Raw genomic sequence first — 22,420 nt, 5'->3', positions numbered from 1 at the left:
GCCTCTCTCTGTGCACGCTCTGGCTACCATAAATCTGCCACGTTGCTCCATAAAGCTGCTTAGGGCATGACTCAACAAATATTAAGGAAGAGGAGAATAAATAAATAAAGCAAAATAGAAACTCTCGTCTGGAGGGAGAGACAACTTTTCTGCACACAAAATGGAGCCTGGCTGTAAAATATTTACCTCAGTGTCTCTGGGCTTTAGACACTCTTCTGGGAGTGTGGAGGCTCACTGTACAACATCACACACATTTTTTCTCTCCTTCATTGCCTTGCTTTGACTATCTTTTTGCCATGGTCGCGTCAAGCCCTCGTGTACCACACCATTAGAGGGGAACTCCACTACTGTTATTTGTCTCTAATTAGCCAGTTTTATAATGTCTTCTATGGCTATGGGGGCGGTTTGTCAAAAACTAACCCTCGCCCGGGTTACCATGGCTTGGGCTTAGAGACAACCTGCATTTCAAACTGGGAACATGGCATTTGAAAAGCATCTACACACATACACAAATAAACACTATTGCATGTTGTTATGGGAAATGCAAGATTCACAGTTTTTGGAGCTGAACTGGGACCAAAAATCAGGATTATCTCAATCTCTTCTGCACCGATTTAGACGTTTCATTTTCATGTCGCTTACAAGTATCAAATGTTATGGAACTGCAGTACTAAATCACTCTGCGATGTTAAATGCATGAAATATTTAACACACACCCCGACACACGAAAACCCAAACCATACATAAGAGAGAATTGATGGAGAGGCGTTTAATATTTGCTAGAAAGCTCGCTAGAACGAAACAAAGCTTTCCCTTAAAATCCCAGTGATATCAAGACAAAGACACAAATAGCTGAAGGGTGCATTGTGCAACCTGTTCATGCATGAGTGTGAGTATGCTGACATGTGAGGCCGTGCTTGTCAGTTTATCAACAGCCCCAATTCTTCACTCTTGATCGGCCAACCGTGGAGGCATTTAAAATGAACTACCTGGATTCCAACAGCATCAGATACAAGACAAAAGGCAGTAACCTCTCGGTGAATCATTGCACCTTCTTTGTCTCTGTCCCCACCCTCCTCTCTCTCCGTCACACACTCATCCAGTCCTCACGCTTTCCAGGCCTCGGCTTCGCCATGACAGAAACGCAAGCCATTCATAGAGCGGCGAGCACCATTTGGACGGCGGACTGTGCCCAGAAATCAAGCAATATGCTGTCTCAGAAAAAAAAAAAAAAAAACTGCCCAAACACAACCACACGCATATATTCACTCACGCACGCGTGCACACATGGTAGGCCCATCGTGACCCCACGTCAAAGAAGACAAACAACGGCAACTGAAAGCAGCCGCCTTTCCATGTGGCGAGTCAGCGTATGGAACCCTGGCACCATATGGGCTCTTCATTGTTGACAAAACAGCCTTGGGGACATTAGCACCCACTATTTGCATATATGGAAAACAATTTAACAATTGTTTGATCCTATTGCTGTTTCTGTAGCAAATAAAAGTGCCATCATCAATCTGCGTTTGTCGCCTGGAGGCGTGTTGGAGAGGATTTGTAAAGTCATCCATTTCCTGTCATTTGGAAATGACACAGATAGTACTGACTGCAGCTGGAGGAAATCCCATGATGCTCTTACCTAGCTGCAGCTCCATGTTGTTCATCTTGTTTTCCGAGGGAAACAGGATCTTTGGCGGCTTGTCGGTCAAAGGAGCTGAAAAGGAGGAAAAGACTATTTAAATATAGTATTATACCAAACAAACGAACAATACAGGCAAGCAGTCTTTGAAGAAGAATAGTGAGGATTTATTCTGATTTAGCTATTTTTAGTGCGTTCCCAATATACTTCTTGCACTTGGTTCACAAGGTTTTTCTTTGCATCCCCCTCTGCCTTACAGATATTTTGAACACAGATAGAAGTTTTCTCCTACCTCCTCTTCAACATTCCCTCTCTGTCTGTCCTCATTCCTCTATCTCTCCCAACTTGCTCTGGGTGCAGACACATTGCTCTCTGGTGTCTCTACACCTTGGGTTCCATTCATCTGACCTACTTCTGATCATAAATGAATCACTGCTTTGCCAAGAACAAACTATCATTCAATCTGCATGAGTGCTGAGTGCGAGGTGTATGAAGAGCCATCGTGGAGTGTGTGTGTGTGTGTGTGTGTGTGTGTGTGTGTGTGTGTGTGTGTGTTTGTCTGTCTGAGTGAGAGGGAGCAGCTGATGCTCTAATGATGCTAATCATCCATACGGCGGATGTCAGACCTGCCGCTGAAGTCGCCCCTCTGGGGAATGACAGAACATGCAGATGCTTTATTGTGGTTAAAAGCGTTTGCGAGTTCTGGGCTCGGCAGGGTCGAGGGTTAGAAGAACAGAAAGAGGGTCTTGTACGTACATGACTAAAGAGCAACACGAGGGGAGAGACACGGAGGGGTCGTGCCTACATGTTGGACGTCCTTAAAGCTGGAGTGCGGGATTGTTACGTGTTAATTAATAAAGACATTTGAAATTCAGTGGAAGGAGAAATTTAAGGTGAGGAAAAACCTGGGTCACTTGGGGAGATGCGGCGAGCTCACCTGCAGGCCGACGTCATAAACACGCGTCGACACTGTTTGTGTATTTACTCTCACTGACAGAGGGGGGAGACAAAAGCTCCGCTTTAACACGAGGTACATTATATCCCACCGAGAAAGACACTGTATGAACTAACTTTTTATTTATATATATTTGTATGCTTTTTTCTCCCAGCAATGTCTTCCCTCACACATACACAGTCACACATATTTAAAGAGTGATACCACTGGCCTCTGAGCTGCTGCAGTGAAGCAGATGGACCTTTTATCTCTGCTCAAAAGCATTTCAACAGCGCTGCGAGATCTCTCACATGTCAGACAAAGAGACTTATTAACTAAATGATTAAATCATGCAGGGGAAAAACTGTATTGAAGTATTGTCAAAAGAAGAAGAAGAAGCAAAATAAAAACAGAGCTCACAGTATATTATAATATTATATAAAAACAAAATATACAATTGAATTTTCTTTGCAAAAGGGCTTAGCACACCACTGTGCTTATCTTGGGTTCTCCTATGTACGTTTTCTTTCTGTATTATCCACACTATATCTTTTTGTATGTCTTTTCGATGCATATGTAACTTTTCAATGCATATGTACTTACCTTAATGATGTAGATGTGTTATGCAATGTCAACACAACATTTCAGTTATTTGATTCTCATAATAAGTAATGTCTCCTCCATTCCAATGAATGGGAAGAAGGCAAACACAAATAAATGTGGTCAAACAAAAGAGCTCAAGGCTAAGTTGTTTCATCTTTATGATGCCTTCACTTATGAATGTGTTTTCGTTATTTTAAATGGGACAACTTTATTTTGGATATAGCACACCAAGCTTTTAGTTTTTTTTCGGCGCTTAAAGTCCAGACCGTGATCTGGATCCAGAACAAACTACAAATTCATCTGGAACAGATCACTTTTTGGAGTTATGTAATAATACATTTCCTTGTGATTGAGTGTTGCCAGGATGTTTGTGTGCGCCCACATTTTTAGAGCTGGCTGTTCTGTGAGTGCATTCACCAAAAGCATAATGTCATTACCATGACAATGAGTCGTGACAGTAAGTCACTGACGTGTGAAAGTTATTGCTAAGAGAACAAACTTCAAAATGGAGCACATGGGTTTATTGCTGGACTGCGGGAGACTCAATGAATATTTCTAGCAGCAGCTGCTTGGCCAATGAACACTCGGATCAGTGCCTCTAATCTGAAAGTGACACCTTTTGTGCCAGGGTGCAAGGCTCTCGTTTCTCTGTGCCATTTCTTCATTTTGTCAAGCCACTGTGCTTTCTTGTTAAATGGGATTTTCTCTTCAGTTACCAACAATGTAATACAGCTTTTGTTTCGTTGAAGACATTTTTTTTTACTTGTTGGGGAGTTGTGCTGACATTGCTCTGGACCTCTGTCCTTAAATATAAGATGACAGAGTATCAGCACAGTAGGAACTATTGAAACCAGTCACACTGACCTGTTCTTGTAGACTTATACTTCAACAGTTGTATAATTACAGTGCTATTTGTGCCCACCTTTACTTTAAAAGGTCAAGTCAAACACACATTCACTCTCTGCTGATTTTAACACTGTTCGCGCTTGGTATATTCGCTGATATACACTCAAACGTACGACGCTATTCTTTGTTGCCACGGCATTTCATCATGAGGGAAAATTGGGGCATGTTAAGCTCATTATAACCTACAATTCTCTGCTGGCAAGCATGACTTTTTTGATATAATTGTAGACCTTTGAATTTCTTCTTTTGTATTAAAATGAGTTCAGAACTCATCCTATTATGATCCTACAGTGTTAATAAGGCTATAGAGGGAGTAACAGGTTTGACATATAGTGCGTAGGCTTGCAGATACATCTGTGTGCAGTGATTTTAATGCATTTATTCATTGGAATAACTCAATGCATGTTCATAGTGGGTCAGAGAGGGAGGGCATGACCTGGCTTTGACCATCACACACACAAAACCAGCACACATTTGCTCACAATTGGATGCACTAAGGAGGCAAACACTAATTCTGCACTTCCTAAACCAGCTATGATGAAAAAATTAAAACCTTTATTGAATAAAACAGAGGCTACTCCCAACAGCAGACCTTTCAGGCGTGTCTAATTATGTAGTGGTGAATTTGCAGAGGTGGCTTTTTCAGGCCAGTTTGTAGCCTGGTGCTTTCATTAAGATGTTCCCTTAGTGTTCTCACAAGCCCTCTTCTTTAGCCTTATTATGAGGGCGCTCTAACAAGCGCTTTGAAAGCCCTGCTCTGTTTTGGTATGTGTATATGGGAGGAACAAGCCATGCAATGTTGCTGAGCTAACTGTGATGTGCAGTCAAGTGAGTGGTCTCGTCTGAAGCAAAGTGCGTGGTCTTGTCTGATGTAAAATGTGCGGTGTTTTAAAGTGCTTGGATCAAGGCGGCAGGATAACATATTTAACAATTCTCCAAGCTGTCAGGAGGAAGCGTTCATGTGAGAAGACCGAAGTGTTTATTATGTGTTGATCTCAATGGAGGTTTTGGGTCAGACGTCCAACATGCTGGTATATAAATACTGACAGAGACGCATAGTGACGTCAATGAGAGGGGCGGTCACAGGCTTTTAGGCACAACTGTTTGCACTGTTAATAGGTAATCACACAGCACAAATTACATTGGATACTGATACAATTTTAATTACATATCAAACTGCTATACATAATTACACAATGGGTGATCCTATAGCCAATTATGCACTAGGCAAACAAATGAGGACAAGCTGTCTATGGGAGATGAGAGGAGAAGCAGATGTGGTGAGGAGAACACAGATAGGAGGCAGCCAGCAGCAGAAGAACAGGAGCGCTGGTGAAATGAAGAGAACACTACAGGAACATTTATAAAGCATTTATAAAGCCAAAGTCAACCAGTCTGGAAACACGCTCCCCGACGTTTTGGAAAATCTCATCATCTTAATTACCACTTCTTTATGGGAAATACATCGATTATCACGTTTTTTTTTTGGGAAGGTGTGTGTGGGGGGGAGGGGGGGGGCACCAAACAAAGGAAAGAGTGTCTGACTGCCATTAAGTCAGGAATTAAGCAACTGCCGACATAAACAGGTAATTAAACATACAAATATATCTGGTGAGCTGTTAACTTAATAAATGATCATTAAAGCATTGTGGAAGAAGTAATGGATGTATTTCATTTTTATCGAAGACCATGCTATAGATTAAATCTTAGTCAGGTTTTATTTCCATCCCTGAAGTATTATATGATACTTCAAAAGACATGTGAATCACAAATACTTTTGTTTTTGTTTTGATTGAATCTAAATAAAACAAAAAAATGTACTCTTGGCCCCAGGAAAATGTGTCAGATTCCCGCTGTGAGACTATTATGCTGCATTCATGTGACAGTTGCAAGTTTTTACCACCTGCAGGTTAGGCGCTGAACAATTTTATTTCCTGCGTGCTTGGAAAATGATAAATGGAACGCACTCACATAAGCTTTTTTCTACCTGAACGGACAAAACGCTTTTCAATTGACTTCTCATTCACACGTTCACATTCGATGATGTCCATGAAAGGTGCTGTTCCATCCACGCCAACCATTTGGTGTTCAACCGTAGACATTAACAGGTAATTAAACATCAGCTGTTAAAAGTGACAGCATCGCTAGAAAATAAATGTATGAATTTTGTAATCCTATTTCTAAAAAAAGATATGTTTGTATCCATATTAGTTGCTGACATGACGTCAGCTGGGGTCCAGCACAGAAACCACATACAATGATGTATATCATATACACTGAAACAACACATTACACACCAACTTCTCTTATGCGAGTGAATTCCATGTAGGGAGGTATTCAGAGTTTAAACCTTCATTTCAATCATTTACTGTTTGTTCATGCAGTTAATTGCTTTAAATACCCTTTAAAGGCTTCTTAAAATGGATCATCATTCATAGCCACATCAATTTTGAATTTACAATGTTTCTTTTTTTTTTTACAGTCATTAAGTTTGGTCACATCCTTTCTTAGATAACAACAACATTCCAGTTCTATCTTTTTTGGCATCATTATGCTGGGCCATCGAGTTTCTCAGCTCATCATCAATCCATGGTGCACCATTTTATCTAACAGTCTACTTTCTTAAGAGTGCATGTTTATCTTCAATATATCCATGAACATTTCCATAAACACATGAAGGGTTTTCTCCGGATCATCTTCACTACATTCAGCTCAAATCTTAGTCTCCTCTTAAATCACTCCTGACTGAATCCTTTGTAAGACCTTCTATATTCAATTTTAGAGCCAGCCTTTGGTTCTTTGTTTGCTTTGGTAGCTTTGCTGGTAAGATAATTGGTGAAAGTTGGCAACTCTCGCGAGTTCCTCCTCACTGATCGTACGACATGTACTGTATGACATGGTTGTCTGTGAGCAGAGTCAATTAATGTCTCCTGTGTGAATATGTGTCTCTGGAGGACCAGAATGGCCAGTATGGTATGCTTGAGCAAATTTTATGCTCTGGGATCAATGATTCACTATAAAATATTGATGTCTGAGTATCCTCAGGGCAGAGGCATTGTCAATTCTCTGCAGCAAACCAGGCTGAATTAATTTCAGAGGGTGACACAACGTGTCTCTGTAAACTCTCACAGTTGGCCTGTATTCCTTTAACTTGGGATGTATGCTAGACGTGTAATGTGAAGCCACTTGAAACATATGGAGTGGAAAATGACCGAGCCCCTGCTTATGTCTAATTGTGTGAAAGATATAGCATGCAATGCGTTTTTTGCAAAGTATTTGCGAGCAAGGCTGGCTTTGTGTTCTCAACATTTCAAAGGCTGAGATGCTGTGCTTCAATGTGGGTAGGAGAGACTAAAGCAAGCGTTGTATGCATGTGTGTTGGTGTGTGCGCAAGCATACATGTGGATACATTAACACAGAGTGGGACTGTGGATATGAGCTTTGTGATAAGTCATCCACAATCCCATTTCTGCTTGGTAGCGGAAAAGCTCACTGGACTTTCCAGATGGATTATTCTGGGTGACTGACTATAGGGAAACAGCAAATTAATGAATTAAGCATGGAGCTGAGAAACTTGGATCACTGGGCTTTTTTGGTTAGCCATTCAAATTGCTGGGTGTTAGGATGGTTGTATTTTTATTACATGGTATAACTATCAGTGAAATAAATGAATACATATTTCACAAAATAATTGATTGGTAATTGACTTGCTATCTGTGTTCCCACAGGGAATCCAAGGACTGCATTTATGATTTTAATGTGTTTTGAGTCAACATTATTTGCGTGACACCTTCATTTCATCACTAGGTGAAATAAGCAACAATCTACAGTAAGAGATGAATATTTACTTATATGTACTTTTGTGTCATCGCAAGATTTGTAAAAGAGAAATATGGTGATGGTAAATTGGTGAAAGTAGGGGGCAAAAAACTAAACGAAAAAATCACACACACACACACACACACACACACACACACACACACACACACACACACACACACACACACACACACACACACACACACACACACACACACACACAGAGAGAGAGGCCTGCGTTGTCCTTTGGTCTCAGGAAATTCCCGAAGGTTTTCAGTATTTTTGACCGACAAAGGCAGTCAAGCTAGAAAAGGTAAAAATAGGCGGATGGAGACTTGAGCAAACAGAGTCCTTGTGAGTCTCCCAAGACCGCGAAGCTTGACTAGAGAAGCCTCGGTTCTCCTCTATGGCTGGCAGACTCCTATATTCTACAGCAGGCGATCACCATATATTAACAGTGACCTTTCTCTGTACTGTTGTCACCTTTGAGCCAGTTTCATTACATTCCTGATGGTGCAATAACCACCCTGTATGATTCTCTTATAAAGTCACCTCAGAGTATACAGAATTCAATTCCAGGCCCGGCCGTTTCCCACATGAGAGAAGCGGAGCAGAGAGCTGGATGGTGTCATCCAGAGGAAGCTAATAAAAGCAGTTATATTCATCCTAAACCACATCACGCTTTCCCACTGTCCACCACTGTTGTGCGCTCTAAGAGTCCTGCCTCTGGCTAAGCTGAACATCAAAAACCACGGGAGCGTGCATTCTTTTCCCAGCGAATACGAATAGACAGGTTCCTGTTTCATAGTCACTAGTGCACCATCAAATGGCCATCATTACAAAAAAGTGAGAACAATTGGCCCCTTCTGGACAAGCGGGCCGTGGAGCTTGTGCGACTAAGCCGCTCTCTAGGAGCCGATCTGACGATTAAACACGCCAGTGATCAAGATGTTCAAAGAAGAATTCCAGCTGCGAGGCCTTAATAATCCATATCATTGTGAAAGAAGAAGAAAGAGGAATTTAAAAGAGAGTGTCCTCGAGACGTTACCGTCTCCGCTGTGCTTCATAGTTGAGGTGAAAAATGACAATAATGACTTTATCTCCAGATTTAATGAAATGAAATTAAAGTCATTACACTATAAGCGGGTACAGTAACGGCAAACCCTGTGCAACAAATGTAGTCTTTCCCTCTTGCTTCTTTCTTGTACGATCAAGAAACTCTCAGATCTCACATGACTGGTCTCATCGCTCTGAAACAGCAGAGGCAATCACAGTGACGCATTAAATCGTATTGTCTGGATGGTGCAGATCACCGCAACCTGAACACACATCACCTGAAATCTGCAGCCAGAGGCAGATGACAGAAATGAATAAATAGCTGGGTGAAGCAGTTTATGATTTCCTTAATCTGTCATAATTGTATTGCATTTCACGTTGTAATTGTTAAATTATATCTAAAGAAGCTAAGCTTCTCAAGAATAAAATAAAAATGGTTGATTTTTCTTTTTTTTTATTGGAAAGGATGCTGTGATGCGCAGGATTTGCAAGAATGTAAGGAAGTTAGTGGACAGCCGATGATGGGGCACTTTGGGGCGGCACTTCTCAAACAGGAGAATGTGATGAGGAAGAAAGCTTGAATGTACTACACATGCATGGAGCTGTGGGATGCATGTCTGCATGTTCTAAACCCCGGTACGCCTGTGTCTGAGAGTGTGCAGAGTGTGTCTGAGAGTGTGCAGTCATGCACCTTTATCTGAATGGCAACTACAATTGCTAAACAGAGGGCAAAAGAAAGACAGGAATAAGATGTGAGAGAAAGCCTATGTTTCTGATCTTCACAGCGTTGTGCGTCTGTGAGGACAGGTAAAGACGGAGCACGCGTGCACCTGTGATGTAATTCAAAGTTGAAATGGGTATGGATAAATGGGAGGGCGTACCACGAGCAGTTTGCGTACGTCTGCGTTTGTTTCATGAGCAAGCGTTGAACATCACCGCTTCTGGGACCTTAGACAGATGTGAAGTGGAAAGAAACAGAGATGCAGAGTGGATGCAGGCAAAGAGGCGTGATGAGAGACGGCAGAAAGGGCGGGGAGGAGGCGAGGAGGATGGAAAGAAGGACTTGACTGTGAGACTCCAGCCTCAACTACTGCTGATGAAGTATTGACATATCAACAATCCGGGTGGGCGAGCTGAGCGCAGTCTGCTTCCTGCCCTCTCTGAGCTCAACAGTCCGTCTCTGACTCCGCTCTGTTCTTAACATCTGTCATGTATTGATATTTCCTTTTTTTCTATCTCATTGAGAAGCGTGGCACTTTCTCCCGCACTGTCATCCTTGTCCCAGAACACTCTTTCGTACCTTTCAGTAAACCACTCCAGTTCTTTTCTGACTCTACCTTCTTTGCGCTCTCGTCCCAGCGTGTGCCCCCTGCCTGTGCGGCCTGTGCTGTGCGTCTTGGAGAATATCATCGTGTACTTTTATGCTTCCCAAAGGGCAGTGTGTACACTACACTGTTCTTCCATTAGCGCTCAGCTCACAGACATCGTGTACACATTCAATAATGCAGGTGGCTGCTAAACATCTGGCGGTGTGCGACATCAGCACACACCCTGGCTACCTGGTGGAGCACACGCAAAACATTTGATCCCTGCAAACTCCCACGGACTTACAGGCAGACACGACGCACACTCAGACAGCAGACACACCCTCCTGTCAGCTGCAGATAACAGAAGCTAAATGAAGGACTAACATGTACAATAAATACACCTGTGTGGAGCTTATGCAGATAGGCAGACGAGGGAAATGGGGGGTAAAAAACATTTTCAGACAAGGCAGATACTGACCAATAAAGCATCCTGCAGCTCGTCCTGCAGCGGGCAATGAAAGGGGATTAGCGCTCTAATCAGTGCAGATCTCTGTGGGCGATTCAGAGGGAAGCCCAAGCGGCCCGGTGTTCATTCTGTTACTCGGTCAGAGCAGGAGGACGAGGCTAACCCAGTCAACTGCGGGGGGGGGAGCCAAAGCAGGTGGATTCCCACCTGAGGGACAGGATTAACACAGTCCTGGCACATTACAACCAGCACGCACAGTGCACCATCCCACTGGAAGGGCGTGTGTACGTGTGTGTCTCTTTCTTTTCTACCAGGAGTGTAAACACACTGGTAGTACCAGTAGGTTACATCTGAGGTGATACATATAGGGCTGAGATTTACATGAAGCAACAGAGGAACAGAAAGGCAACCTGCAGGGTCACCTCACTGCCATCTGCTCTGCCAGCTCCCGCTCAAACCGTCTCCACGGCAACCTCGGGAGTTCACATCATACACACTGTTGATTCTCATCAGTGTTTAATAACTCTGTGATAAAGGAACACATACAAAATTAACTTGTCTGTTTTGTTTACCAGCTGTATTGTTATCCTGCATGTCCTGATAACAGGTATGGTGTGCGGTAGACCACTCAACACTAATGACACTTTATATTTTTATCATAAAAAGCGGAATTATATTGCTCACTGCAAGATGCTACGTCAATGTCAACCTCAAGTTCAAATGCAGTAGCTGATGAAATGCAAAGAGCTCTACCCGATGGAGTCATTGCAATACAGCGCCATGCTTATCATCTGAAATGGAGACAAATGTGATGTTAAATACTGCTTCGCATCTGACAGACTATGTACTGCATCCCCTATTTTATGGTCCTAACGGTTCTTATTCTTCTGGACAGGTACGTATGCAAAAGATTTAGGTTTATTTTACTGATCCACATTCCTAGACTACTTGCGGGGAGTAGCAGGAGCTGAGGTACCTTATATTTGTGGTGTTGCAAGATTTATTCCCATCACATCACACCTTTCCTGCAATTTTAACACATTATGTTATATTTTTTATCTTTTTTATCTGTGTGTGAGTGTGTGTATGAGCGCAACTGTTTCAGATTATTTGACATATATCCAATTTTCTTTTTTTTGAATAAATAACAGACAAAGCAGAAGAGAAAGTATTCTTCTCCAGCCAGACAACAACATATACAGTACTTTGTTCTGGCATGAGTGGCCACACTAATGGTCTCACACTCCCTATCCTTGATGTGAGCGCCACTATAGAGACTGTCGAGTCCGTGCCATATTCCAATTAGAAACTCAGCAGTCTCATCTAAGATCAAGATGCACACTTAAAACTAAAAGCAGGAATATAAATTAACATAGATACTCACACACATATGAAAACATACCAAAATAGACGCTGGCATACAGTTAAAACAAACATATTGTTACACAAGCGCTGTTACTGTCATGACACAACTGATGGTCTAAACTGTTTCTAAGCTAAGTTATACCAGCTGACTCAAACAAAGCCAGTCACATAACACGGTGCCAGGGTGAGATTTGCAAATTCTGTGTTTATTTGCATGCCTTATTCCAAAAGCCTAACGATGCTCTTCTCTCCCAGCCTTCTAAGACAGATGGAGATCATTAGCTTCTCTCTCCCCCCTCCCTCTCCACTCTCTCCGATCTGTCACGTCCAAACCACAGGCGCTCTTTGTCTCGCCTTTTCACTCATCCCCTCCTCTGTTTGCCCCTCACTCACTGTCCCTGTCCATCTCCGCTACACAGATTTATATCGAAAAGGTTTCAAACTCCAGCAGAATCTCGCAACTTTAACAAGTGCTTCATCACTCGTGTCAGAAGTAGTTACAGGAGTCATGACACACACTTCCCTTGACAGGAGGAATTGATGAGGAGCCATTAGACTCTGCTGATCCTGGAGTGAACAGGGAAAGGCCTCCATCACGGCATTCCTCTACTCCGAGACGCAGATGCACGGATGCCAGAAGTTCTCTGGACAAGTCAGAAGCACCACTTCTTTTCACTGGAATTGCACGTGTGTAAAGAACGTTGGGTGCATATTGTAATCAATGAGGGGGAGTAACAATGTAATGTTAATAATGTGATTGCCACAGCATCCGCGAAAATGTTCAGATTGTGATTCGCCAATAAATTCCCCACAAATCTGTAGAGCTTATTAGCTGATGAAGCGCTGTCATATCTTGATGACGTTATTAGGAAACACATGTGGCTAAGTACAATAAACAGCACACAGTGAGGAGCGGTGGGGTATATTGTTAGCATTGTCACAGTTTTTGCTGCGTGCCTGTATGCAGCATTGCTGAAAAGTGTTAACAGAGCTCCTGCTGTCCTGCCTGCACTGGTGACCATCTGGACCAAATCCATCACTTCCTCCTGCACTTCCTCCATGGCCCCGACTCCTAATCTCTCATTATGACACCGTGGTTGTGGGAACAGCTACAGGAGGGGCCATTTAGCCACAAGCAGCAGAGCTGAATTCCAATGTCATGTTCTCTTAGTGTTGTGTTTGTGATAACCAAAAAAATAAATTCTGGTTAAAGTGAAACAAAGCGGCCGAGAAAAGTACATGCATACTTTGAGTCCAGTGAGAATTCCTTCTGATTCTTTTTCTGGAAAAAATAGGATATGATGCTATAAATTAAGTTAGAATTGCAAACAACAATTCCTATACAATTTATTATTGTTCATCCTTTCATATTTCTGAGATTGTGTGTTATATCTTTTAACAAAGAAACAATTCATCGTGCATGTACACTATGTTTGAAGTGGAAAAAAAGTCATTGCCAACCGCAGGGAATCGTTGGATTGAATGTTTTTCCCATTATCATCTTATTGGTTTTAATGTGCCCCAGTGGTTATGTGGGAGCTGATGACCATCTTTATCATGCTGACCTGAGGGTATTACAGTAAAGGAACATCTGTCACATGCAGAAAGTTTGATGTGTTTTTTTTTCTCCCCATGGATTGAGGCACAATAAGATTGCTCCTGGACTTTGCTTAGTTATAATGTTCGGGTTATCTTCGCCACTCCGTGCTCCACCGATTGAATGCTGCTCTAATACTCTGACTGGGGGACCAATCAGGCCAATTGTAGGCTGTAAACTCATGTTTTTGTCCACAGATTTTGCACTTTGATTTGCACACATTAATCCTAACAAATATTTTGCTACACAGCGGACACGTAAGCTGCCATTTTAGTATGAACAATAATTGGAAGCTACCACTGCAGCTGAAAAGTTGATGCAGTTATAAACTGTAATAAAAGTATGTACATGTCAGACTTGTGGACAGAAGTCAGCCTCCTCATATATTTGCAGGCGCATACAAATAATCAGACTAAACCAACAGCTACACTCTTGCCAGTATTTTACATTGAATGCTAGGCTAATAAAAGTGATGGAGCTGATTGAGTGCTTTGACCTCCCTGGAGGTGGTCAAGGTTAAACGGGGGCAGGGCTGGGCTCTCTTTCTCCGCTTTTAAAAGCCTGACATGTTCCCTGCAGGATGTCTGACCCCCTCTGACCACAAATCAACCAGCAATTACAACACTACAGAAAGCCACACACACCAGCACACACACGCTATCACGCTGCTGCGTGGGCCAGATCCAAAAAGGCGAGACAAAATGTTTGTAAAAGAAGCAAACTATAATATCGGTAGACTAGTGCAGGGTGGTATAGACACACTGAAAAATGACAGAGAGGAAAAACAGGAAAGGAAATAAGCATGAGAGGTGAACGTAAGTATGAAGAGCTGTATGTGTCCAAGTAGTATATGTCCCTTTACTTTGACCTTTACTGCGACAGTAACATATTTATTAGCCGCAGCAGTATAATTCTGAAACCCCTCCAAATTTAGTGATTCATCATCGAACATTTCATGCAGTTCGTTTAACTATGTCTGGCCTATTGCGAAAAAAAGAACAAATAGACAAAAAAGGATATATAAATATTGTTCTGGAACTGGAAACAAAAAGCACTGGAGACTTGAGCTCTGATGGAAGTCATGTTTGGCTTTTTTATTCCATGGCAGTGTGTCTCATGAATAAAGCAAGTCCTAAAGGGCCGAAAAGCCCTCCTAAGCCAGCGCTTTGCTTCAAGACAAAGCCCCTTTTTATTCCACTTGGAATAACTTGTCACAACACAGCCGAACCCAAGGTGCCACCCTATCAATTTCCATGGAAACAGGGTTTGTGGCATTGACACATGAAAAGAGTATAGTGGGCAGTTCTTTGGGGCAGTCTCTGTGGACGTGGCGGATCACTTGAGATTCAGAAGGAACACAAAAGCTTTTATTTTAAAATGATGTAATCATTGCTCCATCATTTTGTGATCAGAATTTTTAAGGATCACTTCACAGTATGGATAAGCAAGAGGAGTGGGTTCAATGACTGAGTTTTTTTTAGTATACATAGACTTTATTTTGATATTGAGAACAAAGGCCAGACTTCTGCTGTCGGTCAAGACGGTGTTATCAGATGTAACCGACATACGAGAGCAGTGCAGAGCGGCGGCCATAAGCTAACCAGGGGGGCGCGCTCACATGCACTAAAAAGGAACGCATGATCAGCCCGGCTAGCTCACCAAAGCACAGAGAAGCTTGGATAACAACACACTCAGAGACTCAGAGTGACTTCATCCTCTGCTTAGGTATCTGCTCATCCTTCCATTATTTCTTTACATACACAATCAATGTTTGCTGCTATATGAGGCTCTGAATATGAATGTTTAGCGAACCTTTAACAATTAAAACAAACGTAACAAATCAAGTAATTAACGGATTCAATAGGATAAAAGCACATGGATTTCATCATTAATGACGCAATATGAAGTAACATAGTATTAGCCGGCTTAACATCCTTTAGTGCATTAATGTGCATGCGAAATGTGTGTCACAGACAACTAATTCTCCAGCTAAGATAAAAGGGAATAAAACAGGGAATACTCGGCGGCCACTCCATACAGATAGGATTCACAAAGAAGCACCATCAGCACAGTACTTTCTCATTCTCTAAGAGCTCGGAGACACAAGAAGATGGAACGATATCTGCGTTATTTGCATTGCGGATACAACCACCTGTTAGCTTCAAAGCATAGCGGCAGAGGGGGAACACAGGGGCTTTGACAGTAATGACTAATCGTGGTCCAGCGATACAAAGCGGGCCCCTTCACAGGGAGCCTTTGATGCAGGTGAATCACATCCTAAACATACTTATTAGCAGGAGTGGGGGAGGAGAGAGAGGGAGGAAGGGTGAAGTGAGGGGGGGGAGAGAAATTTGTTCCGCACGTTAGCTGGCATGCTTGGGTGCGCGAGAACAGAAGGTTGGCATAATGAATTTTGGCGTGCAAGCGGCTGTTAATGAAATAAAGAGCCCCACCCCAACAGAGGTGTGAATGCGTGTGTGCGCTGGAGTGTGTAAGTGTGTGTGCAAAACAAAGAGGGAGGGGACAAGACAGAGGAAGTTTGAGAAGTAAAGAGAGAGGAGGAGAGCAGTTGAGGGCGGGTTGAATTTATGACGGAGAAGGGATGACGCAGAGAAAAAGCTGAGAGAGAGAGAGAAAAAGTTTACATATGAGGCTTTTGTTGTATTTGTGTATGCTCATGTGTGGCTTTTCAAAGTAAAAGCATTGTTGCCTTTAGCTTTGGATGTTTGCTCTGGATGCTTATCTCAGACAGGGCTGCACAGGGATAATCAGGGACAAGTGACTGGATGTTAATTCTGTCTGTAATGTTTGGAGTGTGGGGGAGAAAAGAGACAAATCTTACATGCGTAAAAATAGAAAAGGGGTATTGAAGTTATTTTGCTCGTCAGTGAGTTAGCTTCCAAAAAAAAAGAGAAAAAAACCTGACAGTCTTACTTCTTCATGGTTGGCCTAATAATGCAGAATTATATCGCAGATGGCGCCATCTGCAAAAGATCACTTTCAAGTTGAACTCAAACTCAATCAAAACTTTCTCTTCATCACTCTACTCTCAAGAGAAGTATCACAAAGAGCCCCGCTTTGTAGCGGCTCAGTTTACATATCAAAGCTTTTTGCTGAAACAACAAGCTCAATTTATTGGAACAATTCAACCCCTGGACCTTCCTTTCATCAGGGATTCCTAAATATTGTAGCCAAGCTACGGCATTCTGCGTTGTAATCGGATATTGCATCGTATGCACCAAAAGGGCACGAGCTATAAGTTTATATGCAACAGTATGTTCTCAGTAGGCCAGGTGGTGTTTGAAGCTCTGATGTGATTTCTAAAGCCTCAGAAGACAGCCTGTCCCCACCCTCTCAACACGGGTTGCCTAATTGAGTGTTAATTTGGTGCTAATTATGTAACATGTTATCCCAGTGCGACGCCCCAGATGCCACGAGACAAAGGCGCGTGGAAGACTGTGCAGAATCACACAGCAAAGCATTTAGGGAGACACGATGTGAGGCCCTGGCTGCATCTGCTTCCTGAATTCAGTGAGTTACGATGCACAAAAACTGTGAAACATGTTTACTTTTCAGAAATAAGGACATCCTCATATGAACCACAACTGATTGTTAAACAAGTATTCCTCTCTACAAGCAAGATTAATTAATCATACAACAAACATTTCCCAGGGAAAAGTGCGGCCTCTGCATTAAAAAATAAACAGATTTTCTTAACCATGAAAGTAATAAACACTGAGGCTGTGTGTGCTGAGTGGTTGGGTCAGAGACAGCGCTGTATCACGGAGGCTCTGTTCCTTCGTTCTGTTTGCCTCTCAACATAAATATAACATGAATATGAAGACCTCTCCTCTCTTTTATTCATCAAAGTCATCGAGCCTTATCAACATACATTGTCGAATACTCTGCATGAGTGTGTATTTGTGTGCATGAACGTGACTGTTTATGTGCATGCATTCAAAACGGCATGTGAAAAGGTAAGGCTGTTGCCCAAAACCATCAACGTGTTACTCCATCTTTCAATCATTTCTGACTTTCCCACCTTCTCTGTGGCCTTTGTGTCTAAGCCCAATTGTTCCCACTAAAGACATAACACATGGAGCCAAAATGTATAGGTTCACTTTTAAAAAGAGGCTATCAAATTTCTCAAAACAGCTGGGTGCGAGTTTTTCGCATAGTTTTGCATTGGTTGAGGACTATTTTCTACCGGGGATGAATACACATATGGTGAACTAGCAAGTATTAACGATACCAGGACACTGAATCTGATAATCATTCCTCATCTTTGAATCATTTATATAGTGCAACGTTGTGTCCCATTTATGTGTTCACATTTTTTGGGGGCAAAAATTCACTGTCAGCTTTGGTTTTAAACAATAAGATAGATATATAAGAGATATATAAACTAGCTAGCCCTGATCCTGGACTGTGTGAACCTGCCACAGCATTCAGTATGAATACAGTTTGTGAATGTTGAAAACACAGACTCACAGCAGTGGCAATGTAACAAAAACACAAGTTTCTTAAGTGAGGAGCCGTGACATTTCGACACGTCACAATAGCAAAAGCAGAGGTGTAAATAATAAAATTAATGAAGGCTATATTCTCGCAGGATAATCTTTCAGGGTTTCCCTGGAATTGTGCATGCTGGATCACTGTCACATTGTCATGGCCTACTGGGACACTTCAATTGAATGGAGCCATCATAAATGTTATTAGTAACACCTGTGATTTCCCCTGCTACGACAAGTCAAAGGCTACGTTCAGACTGCAGGCCAATTTGTTTCTCAAATCAGATCTTTTAGACCCATTTTCCACATTGTTATTTACAGGTGATTGGAATTGTGTGTCCAGACATCACTAACCAATGTGCGTAAGCGTCAGTACGTAGCTATGCTACGCTGGCAATGCTATACTTCCCAGAGGAAAGTATTAGCCCTCAAAACAATCAGACTGCCAAGTCGCGGTGTAGCACTCCTCCATCTCTTCAGACCAACTCAGTGATGGAGGAGGCCAGTATACATTGTGAGGGGGAAGCAGCAGAAAGTGAAAGCTGAGAGAAAGTGAAAGTCCCAGCAGACGATTAACTTTGGCTTCTGTCCACAGACTGTTGTTCTCCTCCATGTTGTCCTCCATAGCGCTCTGCTAGTAGCAGCATGGATTCTGCTCAGCACCTCCACACTTTAAAATACGATTTGAGCGACCATGCCAAATCGCATCGCACACCACCTCCAAATGTGGTTTGTATCCAATTTGCAAAAATCTCATGTGTTTTGCTGTCCAGGCCTTTAATATGGTTAAAATCTGTATATACCAATAAGCAGGTTTGAGCTGGTCCTTTTATAAACTGTATTTGTTACACTAAACCAAAAGATAATTTCTTCTGATAGGTGAGAGAGAGAGAGAGAGAGAGAGAGAGAGAGAGAGAGAGAGAGAGAGAGAGAGAGAGAGAGCATATCAGCTGTTAACTTGTGAATACAGTAATGGCAGGGGAAATGGCTGTAGTTAGCTCAACACCAACGAAACTCGACCATCCCTGCTTCAACACAAAGCATTCTCTGCATTCACTAATAGATTTCCCATTCTTGTCTAATTAAAAAGGGAAGCCGTTTTCCCCCGGAAAGGCTCCAAGAGCTATACTGAGGGGTGGAGGGGTCGCTGGGAATCCATCAGATGTGATGCAGTTAATCAGCATAAAGCCTGCTCCAGTGCACTGCTAAACAACAACTGCAGGAATGAACCCAACCCTCACACTGCAACACACTGGTACTCAAAACACCACTGGTATAGAAGGAAGATCAAATTCATTCAACAGTAATCTAGCGGAACTACAATACCTGGTAGTTTCTCTATTCTCTCTCAAAATGGGTGATTAAAAGGGCATTAAAAATAAGTACAGAGACATGTGGAGAGAGAGGGAGAAGTGTAAGGAGTTTGTGGGAGAGAATATAAAGAAAATGAGAGGACAGAGCCCTCGCATACGGTAATTACCTGTCTCTCCGGTCTATCTTGAGCAACAACAAAAGAAGTCGGAGAGATAGGAGGAGGAGAATAAAGGAGGCCAAAGCTGAGGAATGACAGTGGAGGAATAGGTGAGTATATACAAGAGGAGGGAAATCTGAGTGACACTCCTGAAACTCACATCACTCTGCAGCAAACTGGCAAGTCAGTAATGCAGGCTGACTCAACCTCCTCCAGCATTGCACAATTTGCTTTTCTTTTTACTCTACATACCTGTGATTAAGGTACAGTGGGTATCTGATCTTGAGATGGAGACATCAAGAAGCAGAGGAGGTCATGGAGACAGCAGATGAGTCACATGAGACATGTCCTGTTGTTGAGCATCTGATCTAATAATAAGATGAATGTTGTAACACTAATCAACAACATGATCTCAGCCACAACATCGACTACCTGTCACATAGTCACTGCTAAAGCAAAGAGAACGGCTCTGTGGGTGCTGCTGGCACTCGATAGAGTAACCACTGTGTTTTTCAACCGGGAACCGTTTTATTTATGTTTTTGTGTCAGTCTAGTGGGGACAATTTTTTTAAATTGTTCCAGTATTGATGGAGAAAACTGCAGACGCTAAACAGAGTGCAATGTAATTGGCTGCATCATCAATGTACGTCTGGTAAAAGTGCCTCTTTTTGCCAATGATATGCTCAGATTGTAATTATATATGTGAGTTTTTTATACGCGTGTCTCTCGTTGCGTTGCGTCCACATTGTCAAAATCAGCTAAATATTCTACCATGACATTGAATATATTTTAGATAACACGTAGCGACACTTTCTGTACTCTGACTTCAACACGAGGCACTCGTCTCTCCAACACTCACTTACGTCAGCAAATCCCATGACGCAATACCAAATAGAGAGCAAAAGACACCATTTTTTGTTTGTCTCTCTGTGGGGTCCATTCCATGATGTTGTCAGACACTTATTATCACAATATGAGCCTGTCAGTGGCAAAAACTTGTAGCGGATGACAGATTGTGAGGGGTTGCCCCGAGCAATTACCTTTTTGCTAACTGTAGCATCAATACTGGACCAATTTTAATAAAAATAGTTGTCCGTGTTAGTTACTTAGACACAAAAGCATGGGAAAACGGCTTTTGGGAAAAGGGATTAAAACAGTTTAGCATTGCAGAAATTACCCTTTAACATTATCTCATGCATTTTTTCATGCTCTTCTTTGGCTGAGAGAAGCGGAAAGACTAACACTTGTGTGTCCAAAGTGATAACTGGCTTTAGGGAGGAACAGGTGGAACAGAAACACTGGCATTCATTTTTAGTTATCAAAACTGGGCAGGCATGCATGGATGGATGTGTACATATAGTCCACACACAGGTATGCATGTACAGCAGATGCACACACACACACACACACACACACACACACACACACACACACACACACACACACACACACACACACACACACACACACACACACACTCAGTGAAAGCAAACTGTATATGCTGACACTGGCTTCCTGGACAGCCTCTCTAACTGCAGGGATGCCAGAGGAGGAGAGAAAGGGTGAGGGAGAGAAGCAGCAACGCTGCTGTAAGGACATCATTTCCATTGTGTACCAGGGGAAGTGGCGGCAACACAAAATGCTAATGACAGTTAAGGCGTTTAGTAACGGACTCACTGGAAGGACCTGAAATAAGCCCTTATTTTGACACAACCGGCACTCTCCAAGAGGCCGCTGTTGGGTTCAAATTGCCCGTGAGGTAGAATGACATAGACAGTACCTCAAGAGAGTGGGAAAGATTACACACATGGATGTGTGCACACAGACATGCACTTACAGGACAGCAGTGCTCATGCATACACAGAGGGACACGCTAATGTTACTGGGAGGTTTAGCGTATTGAGTGACAAGGACAGCTTTATGAAGCCTCAATAACTCCAGGGGAGTTGAGGGGATACAGGGAAACGGAGACATGCAGAAAAAGTGCGAGTAAGAGACAGATGCTGTCACACATTTGAACATCATGTGTAGTCGCCTGGTTTTGTTCGGTTTGTGTTGACAGGAAAAAACAATCCTCACCTCCTTTCTAAAAAAACAGAATTCAGGCTTCTCCACAATATGCACACAAATTACTTATTGTAACGCTTTATTAATTTGAACTCTTAAATGCTTTCCGAATACAGTGTCCATTGTCGCTCTGTGGCTAAAATCAAATGTGTGACAATTTCTCTATTCCCTGTCCCCGTCCCCTGTGGTTGTTAATGGTCACCTTCTTATCTTTTAATTGGACGGAGGGTTTTCTAGAGTGCTCTTTTCTTCAGGACACTGTATAATGAGAGGGTTATTTAGGGCCCTCTAATTGACCTTCAGCCTTTTTCTATCCCGTCATGGCCACCGTACTGCAGATGGCTCTCTTCTGATTATAACAGAGCAAACTTTGTTCTGTTGAGACAGCAAGTATACCAACCCAAAGTTAGGTGGTTGCTGCCGGAGAGGAGAGGAGGAGAGGAATGGAGAGGAGAGGAGGAGAGGAATGGAGAGTAAGAGAGGAGAGGAATGGAGAGGAGAGGCCAATTATCACTGGACTGGGGATTGGAAGAAGATGAGAAAGACAAAGGCCATAACATGATCCGTGTCAGCATGACCAACATGCTATTGTAACTTCATTACAACACATAAAAGAGAGAAACCCCGGCAGAGAGCGAGGAGCAGAAAGCGCTAATGTAAGTACAAGGTGTAACAGTAT

At 42.5% G+C, this 22,420-nt stretch overlaps 1 protein-coding gene across 1 annotated transcript in view; it reads right to left on the bottom strand.

The window, feature by feature from the left end:
• il1rapl1a (interleukin 1 receptor accessory protein-like 1a) overlaps positions 1–22,420 on the bottom strand; it is a gene marked incomplete at both ends in the record, with an annotated part of 125,756 nt that overhangs the window by 45,264 nt on the left and 58,072 nt on the right. Inside the window, one exon of the mRNA XM_079230480.1 lies at positions 1,640–1,714. Coding sequence (XP_079086606.1) covers positions 1,640–1,714 — 75 coding nt within the window. The remainder of the gene's footprint in view (positions 1–1,639; positions 1,715–22,420) is intronic.

This window comes from Taurulus bubalis (genome assembly GCF_910589615.1).
Source record: "Taurulus bubalis genome assembly, chromosome: 15".
NCBI lineage: Eukaryota > Metazoa > Chordata > Actinopteri > Perciformes > Cottidae > Taurulus > Taurulus bubalis.
Note: the sequence above shows the minus strand (reverse complement) of the source record. Positions and strands in the feature narration are given on the sequence as shown.